The sequence below is a fragment of the Pelodiscus sinensis genome, chromosome 15 (assembly GCF_052426305.1).
Source record: "Pelodiscus sinensis isolate ZL-2025 chromosome 15, ASM5242630v1, whole genome shotgun sequence".
Taxonomy (NCBI): domain Eukaryota; kingdom Metazoa; phylum Chordata; order Testudines; family Trionychidae; genus Pelodiscus; species Pelodiscus sinensis.
This window is the reverse complement of record NC_143066.1, coordinates 34,907,608-34,927,224: the sequence shown is the minus strand read 5'-3', so window position 1 is coordinate 34,927,224 and position 19,617 is coordinate 34,907,608. Positions and strand designations below refer to the sequence as shown.

General features: G+C 46.9%; 1 protein-coding gene across 14 annotated transcripts in view; it reads right to left on the bottom strand.

Moving 5' to 3' along the window:
- The window catches only part of MPRIP (myosin phosphatase Rho interacting protein), a 191,631-nt gene that overhangs the window by 58,297 nt on the left and 113,717 nt on the right, over window positions 1–19,617 (bottom strand). For 4 of the 14 annotated variants that reach the window (XM_089769309.1, XM_089769310.1, XM_089769308.1 and 1 more), the window contains exons 6-8: window positions 17,226–17,436; window positions 11,824–12,340; window positions 513–654 (exon numbers count right to left, since the gene is read on the bottom strand). In XM_089769309.1, coding sequence (XP_089625435.1) covers window positions 513–654; window positions 11,824–12,340; window positions 17,226–17,436 — 870 coding nt within the window. Of the gene's footprint in view, window positions 1–512; window positions 655–3,105; window positions 9,505–11,823; window positions 12,341–17,225; window positions 17,437–19,617 lie in introns of those variants that run through there. The other 10 variants (XM_075899721.2, XM_075899722.2, XM_075899728.2 and 7 more) reach the window with 5 other exon arrangements.

Below are 19,617 nucleotides of genomic sequence, written 5' to 3'. Positions count from 1 at the left end.
GTTTTCTTTTCATGTTTTAGAAGCACATTGCTCTTCTGGATATAGAGTCCAAGGCACTAGACTGACTCCAGTATGTCAGAGTTCACTTTCTTCTATACGATCACATACTTCTATTTGTTAATTTATTTTTTTATTAATACTTCTGTCATCTGCTGGGTCTTTTCCATGCCAGACCCAATGCCTCCCTTTCCTATCCAGGAGGGAGAAATAAAGGTGATTTGTCTTCTGCTCTTCTCTCACCATGGAAGCAACGAGACTGGGCAGCGAGTAGCAAATCTTTATTGATGCCCAAGCAGTTGTTTGCTTGAGGCCTGCCTGTTGTGGTACATGCACCGTTGTCCCAAAACCCCTAGACTCTGTGCTCCATGCTCAGATTCCTAGTTAGGGCCTGCAGCAAGGAAAATCTTTGTTGTACTAGGGAGAGCACTAAATATGAGCTGCCAGCCAACAGCACATCCTCCAAGATCATAGGCAAGTGCCCTCATCCTACTTCAGAGAAATGAAAAGCTTACCCGTTTCCTGGGGAAAACCCTCTTCTCGCTCCTGCCCTGACGTGTCTCGCTGGAAAGGGAGGGGCCTGCGGATGCATTGGTTTCCATATGCTCTGCATTCTCTATATCTAATGCCTCAAATTTTTCAATTACCTGGGACCGTCTGGAACATAGAGAGAAAGGAAACCGGTGCTGACTTAACACAAGAGCAGCAATTGTTTTGCGATTCACAACACAATCCCACATAGCATGAGGTTCCCCACAGAAGCAGCAACAAGGGTTACATCCTACCGAACTGTGCAAAAACCACTCGTGTCCAAGTCTGTGCATTCCTGCCTTTTCATTCAAGTTCCCCCTACATGCTGGAAAACATGGGGGATTCGTAACATAGAACAGGTCTCAACTAGACAGGCAGGATTTTACCTGCAGGCTCTGAAGACAAAAGGAAAGATTACAGAATGCATGACTTCAGGCCTCTGAGAACTAATTGCTTTTGTCAGATCAAATTGGGGTGAAATCTTTGCTGATCATGTGCTACAGAAAAAAGTGCTCTTTAGGTCTCAGGTATGCATTCAGCCAGAGGTAGCAGATTTCATACGGACAGTCTGACCTTTCACAGCTTCTGAGCTCTAAGGATGTTCCACCTCCACACAGGTTTTTTTGTAATATTAGTAGGCTCTGTTTGCCCTTTTCCACCCCCTTCTATTTGCACATGGATTTAATACAGCAGGGTGGGTTGCTTCAGAGAGAGCTCCTTGCCCCAGCACTTTATATTTAATCTTGAAATCATTTTCTAAACCAGCAGTAACTATTTTTTTCCCCCCCCAACGAGCCTTCTCCAGTCATTTCAGCACCACAGAGTATTCAGTATCTTTGGTTCTGTGTTCGACCCTTCACTCTCCAACTCAGTAACAAACCAGCCAGTAGAGACCAGAGTTCCACTGAGAACATTTACAAACGTACAGAGAAACATTCTCAGAGCGTAATGGGAAAAAGGATAGATTCTGGTCACTCCGATATAAACAGCAGGGCTCTGACCCTACAAAGATTCATCTATCTGCTTAATGCTATGCTCTGTGAGTAATCACACTGACTGTTAGTAGGACTACTCATAGTGCATATATTAAGTGTGCAAGTACATTTTTGTAAGATTGTGTAAGGTTATCACCAGGGTGGTGCACCTGTCCTAGTCTATAAACATTCAAACTAGTAGTGCAGTAACTACTAGTTAGAGGAAGGCTGCAACTTCCTCTTAGTCTAAAATTCCACTCTGCATATCCTGTATGGAAGGAGATTATTTGCTGCAGCACTGAATAATCATCAACTGCAGCACTAAGCGGCAAGGCCTCTTATACAGGACACTTGTCACCTCTTGCTCCAATAACAATCTTGATGCCTCTTTTGAGAGGGGACAACTCCTGCCTAGGGAGATTGTGGAATCTCCATCCTTGGAGATATTTAAGAGCAGGTTAGATAGACATCTGTCAGGGATGATCAAGATGGTGCTTGGTCTGGCCATGAGTGTAGGGGACTGGACTTGATGACCTCTCAAGGTCCCTTCCACTTCTAGTGTTCTATGATTCCAACCCCGTAACAGAAAATACTGGAATTCTCAAAGGGTAGTGAGAGATTTTTTAAAAGAATTTTGCACTGCCAAGAGGTTCAGATAAGGATCAACCTCTGGTGCTTTTATCTGAGCCAAGGAACCTTTTAGAACGTCATCCATCACTAACATATGCAACAAAGGAGCTCAAGCTACATAATTTGGACCCTGATTTTAAACTCCAGCGGATAGATGGGGCCTTGTCACAATACTGGATCCAAATCGGGCTTAAATTCTTAATCACAAGTCTCAGGAGCATTTGAATCTGAGGGTTTTAGCTCATGTTCATCTCCAATGTATGTATAAAAATATAATAATCAAAGAGCTGCCAATTCAGAGAAACAAGTTGTTTAGTTACCAACAATTATTTTCAATTCTTTTCTTTAAAAGGGAATCTGTGAGGTTGGATAGGGTTTTATAAGTTTTTACCAAATTTTATAAAGTAAAACATAATCATTCTCTTGCTGTGTTGCAATCCAAACAAGGCAGCACAGAGAAACTATAGGAACCAGACAATGAAACCAACTAGAAATAAGAGTTTACTAGGTCTGCATTCACTAGAAAAGAAAAGAAAAGTGCTAAACGTAGACAACATCAGTAAGGAGACAGTCTGATCTTTCAAAGTTGATCAAATTTTAGAATAGCTCACTCCATTTTAATCATGTAAGGCCCCTATCCAGAAAACTGCAGGATGGAACCCTGGGCCTTTGTAGAGACCAATTAAGGTCCCACAATAAGTGCAGAGATACACTCACACAATGCAGCCTGCAGGATTGGGGCCTAGCCCTTAGTAAAACAGGTAAGGGGAATTTCTTTGTATACATGATTTTTAAGCCAACAGTGCCCCTTTCACCAGCCCAGCCTCCTCTCTCAGACTCAGTTTAGCGTGGAATAAGAGACCCATGAATTAACACTGTCTCCTCCCTTTCAGGTGAAGTTCTGAAGAAAATTAAAAACAAAACCAAAAACCAAAATCAAAAGCAGGTTGATTTCTCATGAAAGGGGCTGCACCATCGAGTTGTCTACGGCTCGAGATTGAGATGAGATGGTAGCGAAGCAGGCGGAGTAAAGGACACGTCACACAGCAACACAGGAGGAGAAGGTGGAGAGCAACAAGACCTGGAAGAAAACAAGGCTGGAAAATGAATGAACAGAAGAGGAAATATATATCTATATGTCTCTATATAAATTAATAAATAAATAAAAAAGCAAAATCATCCCAAGATATCATTACCAAAAAAAAGGGGGGGGGGAAATCATTGCAACCCAATCACAGCACCAAGTGTTAATATCATTAGATTGTTTCCTCCATTGGCTAAACATTTTGAGAAAGGTATTGCTCTGGCCGACAGATGTGGTGAGCATGCAAGAGATCTGAAATGAATTCATTCTCTGTTCATCCTAGGCTGAGGACAGCTACCCTTAGGCTCCTGAAAGTGAACCTGCCCCTACAAACATTGGCTCCAAAACTTCAAAGAAGGTATGCAGTATTTAAAGAGATGTGTCATTCACTCTCTTAAACTAGTTCCTGGGAACTCATCTTCAATGCAAGCTATTAATCTGCTCCAGGCCACTAAACACAAGCTACAGAACTGAATCAACATGGAAGTAAAGGGGGAACTACAAAAACTGACAACAAAATCTATAATTAAAATAATTATCTTTGATTGGAAGAGTTTTGTTGTTTTCATTTATTATTTAGCTGCAAGAAAGTTTGAGAGAGTGTTTCAGAGAGACAGCAAAGGGAATTACCTCATTAGAGAATAGTTACAAAGAAAACCATTAATAAAATGAAAGGAAGGAGTGGGTGACCTCTGTTCTCAAAGCAAAGGTGTATGCATTGGGATTGCAGGGGGATGACTCTTAGAAGAAAGCATTTGAGAAAAATCCATCAGTACAATTTATCTGCAATTTCAGGGCAGCTCTGATTTATTGAAAAGAAGGAGAAATACATATGCAAACATCTAACTCTGATCCCATAGCAGGTCCCAATTTCTGTCATCAGAGGTGGTTAGAATTCAGAACACAGAGCACGTCTACATGTCTAACCTTAAGTCAACCTATGTTAGGTCAACGTACAGCCACTGCAGTGGTTCATGTTCACACTCTTCTTCTGCCAGTGGTGCAGGTCTATGACAGGAGCGCTTCCACAGGCTCTCAGAGCTCCACATGCAGCTCCTTGCCAGGAGCACGGGTGCTCCCCCAGGCTCTCAGTTCCCTGCTCTGCTCCTGAAGTCCAGGTGGCTACTGGGCTCCCAGCAGAGAGCCAAGAGCCTCAGTGTAGCAGGGTCCCCAGCAGAGAGTGGGAAGCCTGGTTAGCAGCCCAGCTAGGAGGAGGGAACCTTCCCCGCCATCCCCTCCCCTGCACCCAACATGACAGCCTGAGCTGTGAGCCAGGCTTTCTTGTCAACATAACATGGGACACTGCATCCCCCTAACTATGCTGATGTAAGCCCTACACCTCTGATGAAGGTTGGAGCTAGGTCAGTGTAGTGGGGTACTTACATTTTTGGGAGCAAAGCTCTAGCATGGACACTGACATAATTAGGTCAACTTGAGGGCCTTACGTCAACTTAATGCTGTACTGTAACCAGGCCTCAATGAGAAGATCCTCCTTTAAAATCCTAAGGGTTAATAAGCAAGCATGTGCACACACCAAGCAGAGAACCTCAAAGCTCCCCACAGATCAGCACTGAGTAGCAGTATAATGGGCTATCATGACACACATTATACAGCGAGCAAATGCCACATGAAACTTCCAGCGCCAAACCATGCCCACACCACAGTTTCAGAGGATACTGTGGTAACCCAAGGAGCAGAGCTTGTGTGGTCAGTCATCACATCTGAATTCCAGCGACCTTTAAGCCCTCGCTCACTAAAGGGCAGTAAAATTTTTGCTGTATCAAAAACTGCCCATAATAATGCCTGTATTTGTAGCCCAACCCTATAGGAGCACCTCATCCAGGGCATAAATTAAGCTTTTACCACCTGGAGCCAGTTATGTTCTCTCTAAGCTCCCTGCTTGCCATCAGTAAGGGCAGAGGTTGTCTCCCAAACTTTCTTATTTATTTCAGTGTGGGTAAGGGTCATTTACTTTCTCCAGCTGGTTAAAGAGTATCCAAACTTGCAAAACACATTGCATTCAAGGCGGTAGGGAGCGAAGGCCTGCATGTGTCATTTCTGGGGAGATGCCTTAGGAACAAACACACAAAAGTAGTAGAGGGAGCTGTCAGGTGGTGGAACAGCAGGGCCTGAAGAATCATTGGCAGCTGGGAATGGGAATAGGCATCGGTGGTGGAATGCCACGAGGCATAAGGGCTCCTGGTACCTGAGATGGGGTATTAAGGGGAGAACTGGGGGCCTGAGGACTCAGGGACAGCTGGAGAGGAGAGGATATCAGACAGAGCATTGCAGGCCTGAGAGCTAAGTGGCAATTGAGAGGAGAGTGTCCGGCTGGAGCATCCCCCAGGCTGGGGGCTCTGTAGCAATTCGAGGAGGAAGGAGGAGTTGGAGAGAACACCCTGGCCCTAAGGATTCCTGTTGGAAGTGGGGAGATACCCCGGATCTGAGGGTTCCATGGCAGTTGAGGAGGCTGTTTGGGGGGGGGGGGGGGGGGGGGAGAAGAGACTCCAGATCTGAGGGTTCTGTGGCAGTTGGAGGCTGTCAGGGAAGAGGCGGGCACTCCAGATCTGAGGGTTCCGTGGCAGTTGAGGAGGCTGTTGGGGGGGGGGGGGGGGGGAAGAGAGATACTCCGGATCTGAGGGTTCCATGGCAGTTAAGGAGGCTGTCAGGGGGGAGGGGCAGAGACACACTCGGGATCTGAGGGTTCTGTGGCAGTTGAGGAGGCTGTCGGGGGGCCACCTAGGGGTCTGAAGGTTCCTTAGCAGCTAGGAGAACTCAGGGAGGGGAGGGGAGACATTGGAGGAGGAAAGGGGGTTGAATTCTTATGGGGAACCCAGTTTCCCTGTCCCAAACTGAATGGAAGTTCATCACTAACAGAGAGGTCTGGGTGTGGCTGCCCTGCCTGCACATATCTACCATTCGACTTTGCAGAAATCTGGGTTTGAAGCTAAAGGATTCATCGGGGGAGGTAGAGAACACACAGCACTTGCATATAATAATATTTCAGTGTACACTGGACAACTGGCTTATTCCCTATTGAGATCTTAAAACCATTTATGGGCTTGCTCAGTCCTGGTTTTCGTTTCCAGAGCGATGCCCATATTCCTGTGCCTGTTGAGGGAGGACCTTGGATTATATTTATTACATAAATAGCCTTTCAGACATCTGTGGGCTCAGCATCTCTGCAAGGGCTCCTATTCCAACAACAAAGAGTAGAAGCACTAGTACATCCACTCAGACCTCAAAGGAATGTAGAACAAAAGCCACCACCCACCCTATGGCACCTACTTGACTCACACCCAGGCTGTGGCCTATACCAGGGACAAATGACTCTTGTATACATATAATTTCCTTTTTACTAGGTCTCCAAAACTAAAGAAACAAAGTCGTGGGCCTTAGATTCACTTCCTGTTCTCTTTGTTCCCTGGCAATGCGAGCTGGACTGCGCAGAGATATAGAAACACCATTAAACACCAAATGTATCACTACACACCGGCAGGGGGAGCTCAAACACTGATCATCTGAGACACGTACTAAAACAGTGTTGAAAGTTTCTCAGAAATGGTGGGTTCACTTTAGATATTTATAAAGCAGCAATTTAGAATGTGGCAGGCCCTCCTCACAGAAAACGGTAAAGGGGTCAGAGAAGGGGGGCTGGAACAGTTGGTGGTGCTGGAGGTGGCATAGGATCTCTTGAAACAAAACAAAAAAGGGGTGTCTTGAAAATAGATCAACTAAAAGGAAAAACAGCCTTAACTAGGTAAACTGGGTATTGGTGTATATAATTCTCTTGCATCTGGAGAGCCAAACCTCCTTCAATGATTAAACCATGTCTACATTACTACTTATGTTAACAAAACTTAAGTTGCTGGAGAATGAAAAAACCACACCCAAGTAACATAGCACTATCACTTATGCCAGTGAAATGTATCAATCAGCAGAAGAGCTTTTCCTTCTGACACAGGCTGTTCATTGGGGGTGGTTTAATTGTATTAACAAGGAGCTTTTCCCCATCAGCACAGAGCAGGTTCATGAGAGATCTTACAGCAGCACAGCTGCATCGGTATTGCTACACAGTCTCTAGTGCATATACAGCATGGAAGGAGGAGAGGAAAAGCTAAAAATACTAAAGGACCATTAGCAAATTCATTTTGTTTCACTGATTGACAAAGATGCTGTTTCGTGGGGTTTCACTGGGGTCAACATGAGGGCTGAATAATTCTAGGTAAATTCCCAGCATAAAATGAGATGTTGTAACTGTTAGTGTGTTACTGGATAGGATAATTCAAAATGCTCTGAAGCACAAAAAAAAACCTGGCACTTGCAGTCTGAGAAGCAAAATTTCACAAGAGCTAAACCCCCAAATGGCACAGATTCAACACAGAAAAAACTTGTTAATAAAATGTAAACTAAGTAAATCAAATTAAAAAGCAGCCAAGCCAAGCAGAGAGTCAGGAAATGTTAATTCTCGAGTCCAGTGCTAAACCAGCTCTCTCCAGCCAAGTCCATCTAAGCATTTAAAATACTGGGGTTCCCTGGCCGGAGGAAAATGGGACCTCTCCTGCCCAAAACCACCTAGATCATTGAGTTCTCATTTATAACTAGCTGCAATCTTTTTCAAAGCCACGGATTGCACTTGTGTTCCTTGCCACCTCCCCACTCCCCTTCTTTTCACATGACCCTCTTGGAGTCCCTTTATTCGATTCCATCATTGTCCATGATGATGCTTCCCAAGCACTTCCTGTTTGATCAAGGGGGACTGAAGGAGGCCTTGTTCCCGTCCCACATATGGCCATAAAAGGAGGTGCTGTTGAAAAGGGAATTGATCCCTTTTCTGTCCCCCAAAAGAAGAGGAGATAATCACTTATCCTACCAACTAATTTGGGAAACACTCTTCTCTAATTCTCACATTCATGCTTCTGCCATCTTTGTCGGCAGTAACCATCACGTTAAATATTTTGGAACAATTCTCTGTCACTTTCATCATCTTAGATCATTGAAACTTGAAGCGTTTTAAGCCTCTACTCCTCATCCCTGACCATTTATGCTATTTGTTTAAATTTTACTCCCTCCCCCCGACTTTGCTATGAAACTAGAGATTTGTCAATTTCACTCTACCTCTAGCCTAGGATGTAAAAAATCATTTAAAAACATAATAAGACTTTTCCGTTGGAAGCATTTGCGGAGGATCATGCCGGTCTGGACGTAGCCAGTGAGCCTATGAGTCTGTGAACCATGTAACTGCTAAAAAGTCTAGTGGTTATACATGCTACAGGCTCCCAGGGAGTCAGCATGCAACTGTAGTGGAAAGGTTAACTGTTTTAAACAGTTGCACATTTACATCCTTAGTACAGCCCACTTCACGAACTGGTGAAGAGAGATCAGTCCCACATTGCACTGTCAGAATGTGGCATCAACTTCCCTTCTTCCCCTCAAAAATCCACCCCTGTTCCCAAATCTCAAAACTTTGTCTCTTTAAAAAAGGTTCAGTAAAACTTTTTAAAGACACTGGAGAACGTCTCTTTAAATAAAAGCAAGAGGGAAGTGGGGGGATGCTGCTGCCTCATCGTTCTCAAACAAATCTCTTTTCTATTGGCGCTGACTGCAGGCAGAGAGGAAAAGGAAACAACTGTCAGGACTTTGGAAAGGGTGTGTGGGGTAGGTGGATCATAGAAAGGCCTTCTGAGTGCGCGACTGTCACAATCTGTGTGTATGACAAAAAGTAGCCCAGTTGGTCAGGATATTAGTCCACCAGCCCCTCAAATATGGTAAGCAACAATGAGAAAAGATTTAAAATAAACAAGCCTTTTCCAGCAGTCTCAGAAATCAAACAATAAAGACACCCACTCTTGTCACTCCCACTGTGCCAATGGGATCCTGGGCAGTATAAAGTACGTTTTTTAAAATAGATAAATAAAAGCAAAAGCACAGGAGACATGCATCTGCCTCCACGCCCTAGAGGCAGAAGAAAGTAATTTCAAGTAAAAGCAATAAGCTGACTAGACATAACATACGGGAGTTTTCATCAATGTCAACCCAGCAATAAAATACAATCTCCTGGTGCTGACTAATTGCCTCAAGAGCTCAGGAAATAAAGGGATGGCATGTAATGAACTTTCCTCTTGGAGGAGGAACCCACCAACCAGAAATCAGTAGGGTTGAAATAAAAAAGGATAATACCTAGTAGCAGCTAGGTGTACAGCTAGTTCGGATTAGGAAGCCTAATCCGAACTAGCTAGTTCGTGCCGCGTGTAGCCGCGCGGCACGCAGTCCGAACTAGCCGGCATTTAAAAATGGCGCCGGCCGGCTTTATGCAAATGAAGCCCGAGAAATTCAAATCCCAGGCTTCATTTGCAACTCCGTATGACTACATTACCCCCCCTAGTTCGAACTAGGGGGGTAGTGTAGACATACCCTGAGATCCTCCTTCTCCCAGGTATCTGTTCTCTGTATGCCTGTCTCCCTCAGACATTCCATGTCCTTTCCCTATGCCCCAGTTTGGACACACATTTGCAAACCAGTGCCCCCACTCGCAACACTAGCTGTTCAGAAGTAACCATCCTAAAAAGCTATTGAATCCAGAGCTGCACATACATCACTGCTTTCAGCTAAACAGCCTCACACCAAGGCTGGCGCTCAGGAGTTTCAGCTCCAAAAGAACACAAGTCTCTAGTATCTGAACTATTAGCTAGTAGTAGCAGCAGACGACCTATTATATTCTACAAGCCAGTGTTGTAGAATATATTCTCAACCAGGGATACATATATCCTTGGGGGCTTGCAGAGGTCTTCCATGGGGTACATCAAATCATCTAGCTATTTGCCTAATTTTACAACAGGCTACAAAATATCATTAGCAAACTCAGTACAAACTAAAATTTGATACAGACAACTAGTTTATACTGCTATGTATTAGGGATGTAAGAATTTAACCATTTAACTGATAAGCATCAGCTTACCTGTTTCGGTTGCGGTTCAACTCTTCTGATGGTGCGCGCCAGCTACCACCCCACGCTGCAGGCTGTGTAGTATAAGCCTTATACTGCAGAGCCCAAAGCGCAAGTAACCGCTAAGATTTTTAATGGTTAAAAGGTTATTCTTTTAAATGTTTTCTACATCCCTGCTATATATACACTGTACACTAACATGTAAGTATAACATTTATATTTCAATCAATGTATTTTATAATTATATGGTAAAAATGAGAAGAAGTTTTTCAGGAATTGTGTGCTCTGACACTTTTGAATTTTTAAGTCTGGTTTTGTAAACAAGTAATTTTTCAGGGAGGTGAATGTTGGAGGTACACAAGGAAAACCTGAAAGGGATACAGTCATCTGAAAAAGTTGCTATGACCCCACCATTAGCAGGTGAAATGATCACACATTCATTTAGAGGCTCAAGTCACAAACCAAGAATTACTATTCTTTCTCCACCCAGCATAGCAGGATGGAGCATCCTTCTTGACAAGCACAGAAAGGGCTGTGACCTCAGGTGGGGGAAGGAAGCCAAGATTTTGTGGTCTCTGAGTCCCATCCTCCAGCCCAGATTGTAGCCAGGCAGCTAAGCAACACACTGCTTGGTTGAGTACAGGTTAGATACACATATGGTTCGGTTGTAAATCTAAATGAAGTGGAACAAGAATGCAAAGCAGGGTTGCTTATGCAATAGCTGCTGCTATGCTTTGCAGTGCAGCTTCATGCCTGCATTAATTGTGGGCCGGCCTGAAAACAGTCCTCTAGGGGATGCGAAAAGCAAACCACAAGTGCTCGGTGACATCATGCTAGAGCGAACATGCCTGCAGGAACCCAAGTGCAAGCAAATCAGACTGACAATCAACCCTCTAGCCCAGTGCCCTTCTCTCATGGCTTACTCCATAGTCCTCATCACATAAATGGAGCTTTTTAAGGGCAAGTTAAATCTATCCTCCCTCCCTACTGGGCCTCCTTAACCCCAGGAAAGCCAAGCATGTGTTCACTGTGCGCATGCATGTGCGCAGGTTGCAAAGCCTTATCCAGTAAGCTGTTTTGCCACCCACTCAGTCCTGCATTGGTGGCAGCCAACTCCTGTCTCGCCAAGATTAACACTGTGACTCTTGGAACCCTCTTTCATTTCATCAGATTGCTGCATAACACACATGGCCCCAACAGTGCTTATAGGGATACTCTAATTAATGGTGCCAGCTGCCACAATGCAGGAGGAGGGAGATACTAAAGAACATCCTAGGGCAGCTTGCTGGAGGAAGGTGAAGCCTACTGCCCCAAGAAAAGGATCTATCCAGAACCATTGCTAACACATGCTGAGACTAGTAGGGGATTGCATCCTTAGCTGGTTAACATGGAATGGATGTCCTTGCGATGCCTACTCCAGGAGCACTTCCTGGTGGCTATAGGAACGGCCTGTATATGAAGTTGAGAGTGAATGGGAGTCTAGAAAGAATGGAGACTCAGAAAGATGGCTTTGGTACAAATTTGAGCTCAAGACTACAGTCTGCAGCAGGCTACGAGGGGACACGTCAGTCCTGGCAGCTGCTGCTTTACGAACAGAGCAACCACCACCAAGTGGTCAGAGTCAAACAAGTTAAGAAACAGAACAGCCACTGGTCCCTTACCTCCTGTCATTGCCGAAGAGCCGGGCCACCTCTTCCCTTCCGGGGCTGCGGGCCCGGGTCCTCTGCTCCAGCCGTTTCCTCTCCACCTGGAAGGCCTCCCGGTTACTGATCCTAACGGCCTTGGGGACATCGGCCAGGGTGGCGTACTGCCGACTGGCTTTCAAGGAAAGGGAGCGGTCCGGTCTTTCTGCTCCCCTTCCCCTGTCTCTGCTGCTGCAGTCCTTCCCCATGGGGTAAGTGCTCTTTGAATCCAGGGAGTTGAGGGAGAAGCTGGAAACCATTCGGTTGTTTGAGCTGGTACCTGGGGAAGGAAAGGGGTGGCTGTGCTCCTGGGAGGGCGATTTGGGGTAACTGTACCTGTTGTTTGGAGTGCTGGGGCTGGGTGGGGATGGTGGAGGTGGCAACTGTTGCTCTTCCAACTTCGAGTCTTGCTTGGTCTTTTCCAAGGAAAAGTAACCGCTCTCAACACGCGCCTTCCGCCCGCAGTCTATCCGGTCGCCATTCATTGCGCTCTCATCTACAAGACGGAGCAGAAAACAAGAGGAAGGAGTTGGGCGGAGGTTGCTACGCTTGGTTCCAAACATGATTCTGCCTCCCCTGCATTTGAATAAGAGAGGACTTCAACACAAACTGTCTGGTCTCCACAAAACAGGAAGGAACCACCACTTCCTGCATTACATTCACTGCCTCTGGACCCAGATCCAAACCTGACCTGAAAGACCCTCCTCCCAAGGGAAACTGGGAGCTCAATTTCACGATCCATTGCATCTTTGGCTTCCATGCCCACACCTGCCAAAAAGGTTGATAAGAAGAACAGGGGCTTTTGCAATGTGGCAAATGACCTGAGAGGTAGCAAACTAGGACTCACCAATCACCAGCATTTCACACTTGGATTACTGAGCGCCCCATGTGAAGCTCCCAAAGATGTACGTGGGGATGGGTGGTTTTGACATCTTTACAGCAGGGAAAAAGCTGACCAATGACAACAGAGGCTTCCACAGCAGCGGGAATGTAGCTAGCAGAATGCCAGCAACTGTCCAGCCAGCTTCTCATCTCCGGTCAGGAGTCATCCTACTGCAGAAGTGCCCAGAAAGCCTCCCCTTATTGCTCTGTGTCCCAGCATGCAATGATCTGACCTACACGGCCGCCATAGAGTCTGGGAGGTGGGACACAACAGGGAAGAGTGGCTGTTTTCTTAACACATAAAGAGGAGGCTTTTTAACAAGGGGCTGGGGCCATGTGAGAAGAAACTCCATGGCTCAGCCCACAATACCAATGCATTTCCTAATCACATGTGAAATCAATTTTGATGGTGTCTCATTCCAGTAAAGCAAAAGGGTCGTGAGAGCTGAACAAGAGAGTGGAAGGTGCATTAACAGCTGAGGGAAGCTTGGCTCCATCAACAGCTCCTCATTTCTTCCTCCCCAGACAAAATGGAGAGCTAGGAGAAGACTGAAGCCTCAGCTACAATTCAGGTACCAGGCCCTCCATCTGAGTGAAAATGAACAACAGCAGCATGCCTTCTTTTGCCAGAGTAAGTTAGTGCCCACCAGTCACTAAGCCAGCAAAGACAAGGGCATTCAGGAAAGGGAATCCCTTTGCACCAAAGCTTCCCCACTGCTCTGGCTATAGAAAGCAAAAGGAACACTTCCCGTTTTGCATTCACCCCAGCAGAGTCATTTGTTTTCAAGGGTAAAAGTATCCTGCATCTAACCACCGCACTTCCTGAATTCTTGGCCACTAGAACAGGGGTGGCCAACCCATTTAACAAAGAACCAAAACAGCGGCAGAAAAAATGTGAAGAGCCGCACCAGAATTGTCAAGGAAGGGGGGGGGGGATGTTGCCCCTTAAGAAACAAACTTAGGTTTTTTGACCATATCAGGCACTCGTCGACAGGTGCCATCTTGGGCACCATTCTGAATTGCTGCCCCGGTGAGCACAGGGGAGCCGGGGGTGGAGGCTGCAAGAACAGCTTCGCAAGCCACACTTTTGGGGGAGAAGAGCCACATGTGGCTTGCGAGCCATGGGTTGGCCACCCCTGCACTAGAAGATTCTCCACATGTAATACGTGTGTAAGTCTGGAATGTAGAGAAAACGGTTTTGATCCAGGCAGACTTGACTGGGTGTGGATGGGTGGTCTACTTCCAGCAGCGACTTTCCCATCCATTCTGAAGATTATAAGATTGATGATAAATTATTTTGTTTTCTCCAACCAAAAAACAAGTGAACGAAAGGCAGAACCTGTGGGAGTTACACACACACGCACACTCTCTCTCTCACCCCCACTCCCTGCCCATGGCCTCATCTCAAGGTGTCAAGGGCAAAAGCTTATTGATTCATCCAAATGAGGGCTCTACTGACACCAGCTAATTCACAGAGACACAAAGGGAGCAGTCCTCTTCCATTAGCTAATCCCAAGAGAGCAAGGAGGAAAACAAATCACTTTAGCTAGCCACTCAGACCATGCAGATAAAGGAAACAGACTCCACTTCCCCCCACCTCCACCCTGATTTATCCAAGGGGAACACAGAACACAAAGCAGGAAGAAAGCCCGGACCCCTATTGTTTCATTTAGAACAATACTGCAAACTTGAGCAGCTTCCATGGACTAATCAGAGGAGACAAAATGTAAACAGCTGCTCTGATATAGGGCTGGGGGGGAGGAAGCAGCACCTTGGTGCTTGGCAATAACACAGGGCCAACTGCAGGCAAGTGCCTCTCGGCTTCCCTTAACGGCACTGTTCCCCAATCCACCGGAAAGTTGTCGATGGGTCATCGGTCCAGTCCAGAGGAGAGGCCACTGGGTGGGGGAGGGGGAGTGAGCCCACCTCACATTTGCCCAGCAGCGACTGCTCCTGTCCCACAGAACTGGGCTGAGAGGGCTGCTCTAGATGGTTGAGGAAGAGGAGGCGGCGGCAGCAGCAAAGGAAAATGGCATCTGATTTTGCATTAGGATTCTGGGTGGGATGCAAATTAAAGCAAAATGCAGCTGGTGGGCTGCCTTAGTTTGGGAATCGTTCAGCTAGCAGCTAGTATAAAGGAGCATGATCAATATTCAAAAGCTCATTTATGCCAAAGGAAATTTCCTTCCCTTGGAATCACATCCATAAGAGAAGCAAAAGCCCTGTGAAGTCATCCCATCCCTCTCCTTGCCTCTGTCTTCCAGTACTTTATCCAGATTTTTCCCTTTCTGAAGTTCATATCCTTATTCACAGTTATCCCTCTTCCCCTCGGTACCACCCCACAGAATGCTGCACTCTAGGGATGTAAGCGAGCAGTCGACTAACCAATACGCCTCAGCTTATCAGTTAGTTGAGTTGACTACTTGCATTCCCCCCCTTGCTGCCTCTATGAGAGGCAGTAAAGGGGGGGAAGCAGGAGCCGGTGCTGGGGGGAGTCGGCTTAAAAGCCTTATCCCCCTCAGCACCATCTCTGCAGTGCCACTTGCCCCCACCCCTGCGCTGGTACCTCTGCAGCAGAGGTAGGTCCCAGACCCGGCACAAGCCGGGCCCAGATTCACCATGGGTAGAGGCTGCTCTGGCAGTAGCCCCTGTCCACAGAGAGGAAGGGGGGGAGGTACATCTCTCTGCTGGGCCCTCCTGCGGACAGAATCATAGAATCATAGAATACTAGGGCTGGAAGGGACCTCGAGAGGTCATCGAGTCCAGCCCCCTGCCCTCATGGCAGGACCAAATACGGTCTAGACCAGTGGTCTCCAACCTTTTCAGGTTGCTGGGCGCCAGGGGGCGTGGCCGTTCACCTGCCGGGCGCCAGGGGGCGGGGACACTTGCCCGCCCGGGGGCGGCCCCCCCCAGCCGCATGCCCGGCCCCCCCCCCCCATGGGGCCAGGGCCAGGGCGGCGCACCCGGGTTGAGGACCACGGCTCCGCAGGCGCATGTAAAGAGCCCGGCGGGCGCCATGGCACCCGCAGGCACCGGGTTGGGGACCACGGGTCTAGACGATCCCCGATAGACATTTATCTAACCTACTCTTAAATATCTCCAGAGATGGGGATTCCACAATCTCCCTGGGCAATTTATTCCAGTGTTTGACTACCCTGACAGTTAGGAACTTTTTCCCTAATGTCCAACCTAAACCTCCCTTGCTGCAGTTTAAGCCCATTGCTTCTTGTTCTATCCTCAGAGGCCAAGATGAACAAGTTTTCTCCCTCCTCCTTATGATACCCTTTTAGATACCTGAAAACTGCTATCATGTCCCCCCTCAATCTTCTCTTTTCTAAACTAAACAAACCCAATTCTTTCAGCCTTCCTTCATAGGTCCTGTTCTCTAGACCTTTAATTATTCTTGTTGCTCTTCTCTGGACCCTCTCCAATTTCTCCACATCTTTCTTGAAATGTGGTGCCCAGAACTGGACACAATACTCCAACTGAGGCCTAACCAGCGCAGAGTAGAGTGGAAGAATGACTTCTCATGTCTTGCTCACAACACACATGTTAATGCATCCCTGTCCATGACTTGCTCAGTCTTGGCTCATGCCAGGTTCAGGACCTACCCCAGCTTCAGCTCTTCAGTTCAAATGTACTAGAAGCCAGGCTGCCCATCCACCCCCCTGGCTCTTACTACATTTAAACTGCAGATCCGCAGCAGTGGTAGCTCCCAGACCGGGCATAAACTGGGTCTGAGTTCTTCTTCTCTTATCAACTAATCCTATAGGTAATAAAAATTCTATTGACTACATGATTAGTGAATTACCTGCCACTTAACATTCTTACTGCACTCTTCACAAACGTGTAGGCTGGCATTGTGCTGAGCTATTCCCACTGTATTAAGAGTATTCAAAGTGTGGGTGGAAGACAGGATAAGAGGGGAATCTAGTTTTCTCTTCACCACTGATGTCAGTTTCTTCTTATTTTGGACTTTGTCCAATTCACAACAATGATACAAGCCCAAGTCCATGCCTGCACTATCTACCCAGGTAGTTATGTTTGTAAATAAATACACAAAGACAGGAAAACATTTCTATTCACATTTTAAATGAGAGTAAGTTTAGGCCAAACTCTCAATGTGGAGAGCCACATCACTCCAGTCAAGTTATGCAATAAAATCAAAAACTGCTGCAGGAAAACCTTCCACTGCTAGTAACAACTAGGGATTAATCAGCCATTAATAATAGCATTTGACACTTTTAAAGCACTTCCATCAGCAGATATCATAGCACTTGACAAACAGTAGATTTCACAACCTCCCTGTCAGAGAGGGAAGGTATTAGAGAACACCTTTCAGAGGGGTAAGGTAAGCGTTTGAGGTGATTTGACCAACAATCTCTCAGGCCCTGCTCTAAGTCACTAGCTAGGGTAAAAAAGAAAGCTCCCCTCAATCAGGCACTGAAGACTGCCAGGGTAGAGGAGCACCAGTATGTCAGCGTCCGTCTGATCCTTACCTTCTTTGCTTTCCATCACAGGTTCCTTCAAGGAGCTGGCAGGCATGGCCTGGCTCTGCATGGGGCTCTGGGCTGGGCTGATGCTACTGCTCCCATCCAGTTGATCTTTGCCCCTCATTTCTTCTTGCCACAATGTGGACTTAGTTGTGGGGACCTTCTCTGCATTAGGAATGTTGCTACTGGTGACAGCCATCTTAGCGGGGCCAGGTTCCTGAAGAGAACAGGAAAGACACTTGGTTATCATTGCATGTTCTCTATGGCCTCGCGCCAGTCATCCCAACTTACCATAGGCAGGAAAACCTATGGTTCCCTGTCTGGGAACACATGGACCACGTTACCCCAAGCTCCTAAGCCACATGGCATTTCAATGCACTCACAAAGAGGAAGTGTATTTGCCCTCCTTCAATGATCAGACTTGTACATTTCAAATGCTGGCAGGTCTAAATGCTGCTCTTAAGTAGGGCAGGCTAATTCAATGCTTTCTTAAGCAAGGCAGCTAGCACCGCTCTGAGAAAGAAATGGGAAATGTCTTTAATATGCTTGCCCAATGGAGAGACCAGGAAATGGCCCATATTGCCTTCTCCATCCAGCTGGAGAAAGAGCGCCAAGGTAAGCTCACAAATGATGGAAGCCTATGGACCCAGAGAAGAAGCAGATCAACGGGGCAGAGGCCTCTTTGCTTTGCTGTGTTTTCTTTTCCAATAGGAACTGCCCCTCCCAGCTTGGCAGCCTAGGACACAGCACAGTACCAGAGCTTTTAACTGTGCGTTTGCATAACAGACCTGCAGCTCAGCCACCATACGCCAGCCCTGACTGCGACACCCACTGCCGGCTCTTGTGCCTCAGGACTGAGGGATGCTGTCCCATGCAGCATTTGAGATCGATCAGAAAGAGCTCAGGCTGAAATAGATTCTAACTGGGATCAGCTTCCTGGAGGGGCTACTGAGACCCAGCAAACTCACTTCATTTTGACCCAATCAAGGACAAGAATGCTTGTGCAAGGCTAGTGTTGTCACTTGCGACAGAACCGTCTCAGTACAGACCAACAGGAGTTGTAGACATCTTTGCCACATATGTGTCTAAGATGTCTCATTACACGGCTGCTGGTTAAGGATCTTACAAGATTATAACAATACTCCCTCCCTCCAAGGATCACAACACCTCCCACAGCCAGCTAACAATGCAGCCACCTCTGGGGCAGAAGCAGTGATATTTTGACCAATCAGGGTGTTGAACATGCATTCTAAAAACTTTCGGTGGATTTGTACTCTGACGCTGAACATGTAGGCTACCTGCTTGGACCTCTCCACAAACATTTCCTCTGTCGTGTCTTCATATCCAAGAAATGCACATCTCCAACCCCTCCTCTCCCTTTCATCTTCAAGGACTGGAAAAATCAGTTTCAGCCACAAAGCATTTCCATCAGGATGGCAGGGAGCAGCTGGCCCTGGACCCCACTTCAAGTGGAACACTGCACTGGGCTCTACATTCTTCAGCCTGGAGGGTGGCTTTCCCCTCAAAGCAACGTTTCAAAAACTGTCAGCACCTCAGAGGGCAGCAAACCTCCCCAGAGAGGGGAAGCTTTGAAGCCCAGCCAGGCTCTGGATCTTGGAAAGCAGAGCCAAGAGTAAATTCTCATCTGATCAATGTGCCCGCTTTTGGCAAAGCTGCCCTAACTGGGTCAGTCAACAGGGAACATGGAAGAGGGCCTGGAGCCAAGGAGCCATGTGTGTTGAACTCTTGCCCAGAAGACCTTCTTAGACTCAGGACTCTGAGCCTTCTAGAACCCATCAAGTTGCATTTCAACAAGGTTCCATTTGCGAGAAGGCGACTATTACCTGAAAAATTCCCCTGGCTAGAAACAATGAGCACAGCCTACCACCCCGGGCACCTCCTCAAGAGCTCAGCTGGTTTAGACAAAGAAGGGCTTTATGTAAGTAGAAAGCAGATTATACGCTGAGGGGAAAGAGGAACATGTGAGTTTGGGCATACCCTCTCCCTCCCCGACAAACCACTATGTTTTTCAGTCAGAACAGGGGTTATTTTTCAGCTACCACAAGTCCTACTATCTAGCCTGGTGTTCCAGTTATTTCCTGCCCAGCCACCAGCCCCACACCACACTTCCTGCTGAGAGAGAGATTAGCAGCTTCACAGCACTATTGCCTGGGAGCCCAGAGACAGGGAGGCAGGCAGAAATTTCACATACCTTTTTTCCTCTGGTTTATACCCATTTTTAAACAGCAGCTCCTCGCCGTCACGGATGTGAGGCGCTGTCCATTTCTACCTACAAACTACAGTATGCCTGGCTGGTGGCATACGGGGTCAAGTCAGCATCCCAAAGGGCCTCTGATTGTCAGCAGCAGTGCATATCTGAGCCCTTCTCACCTGCACA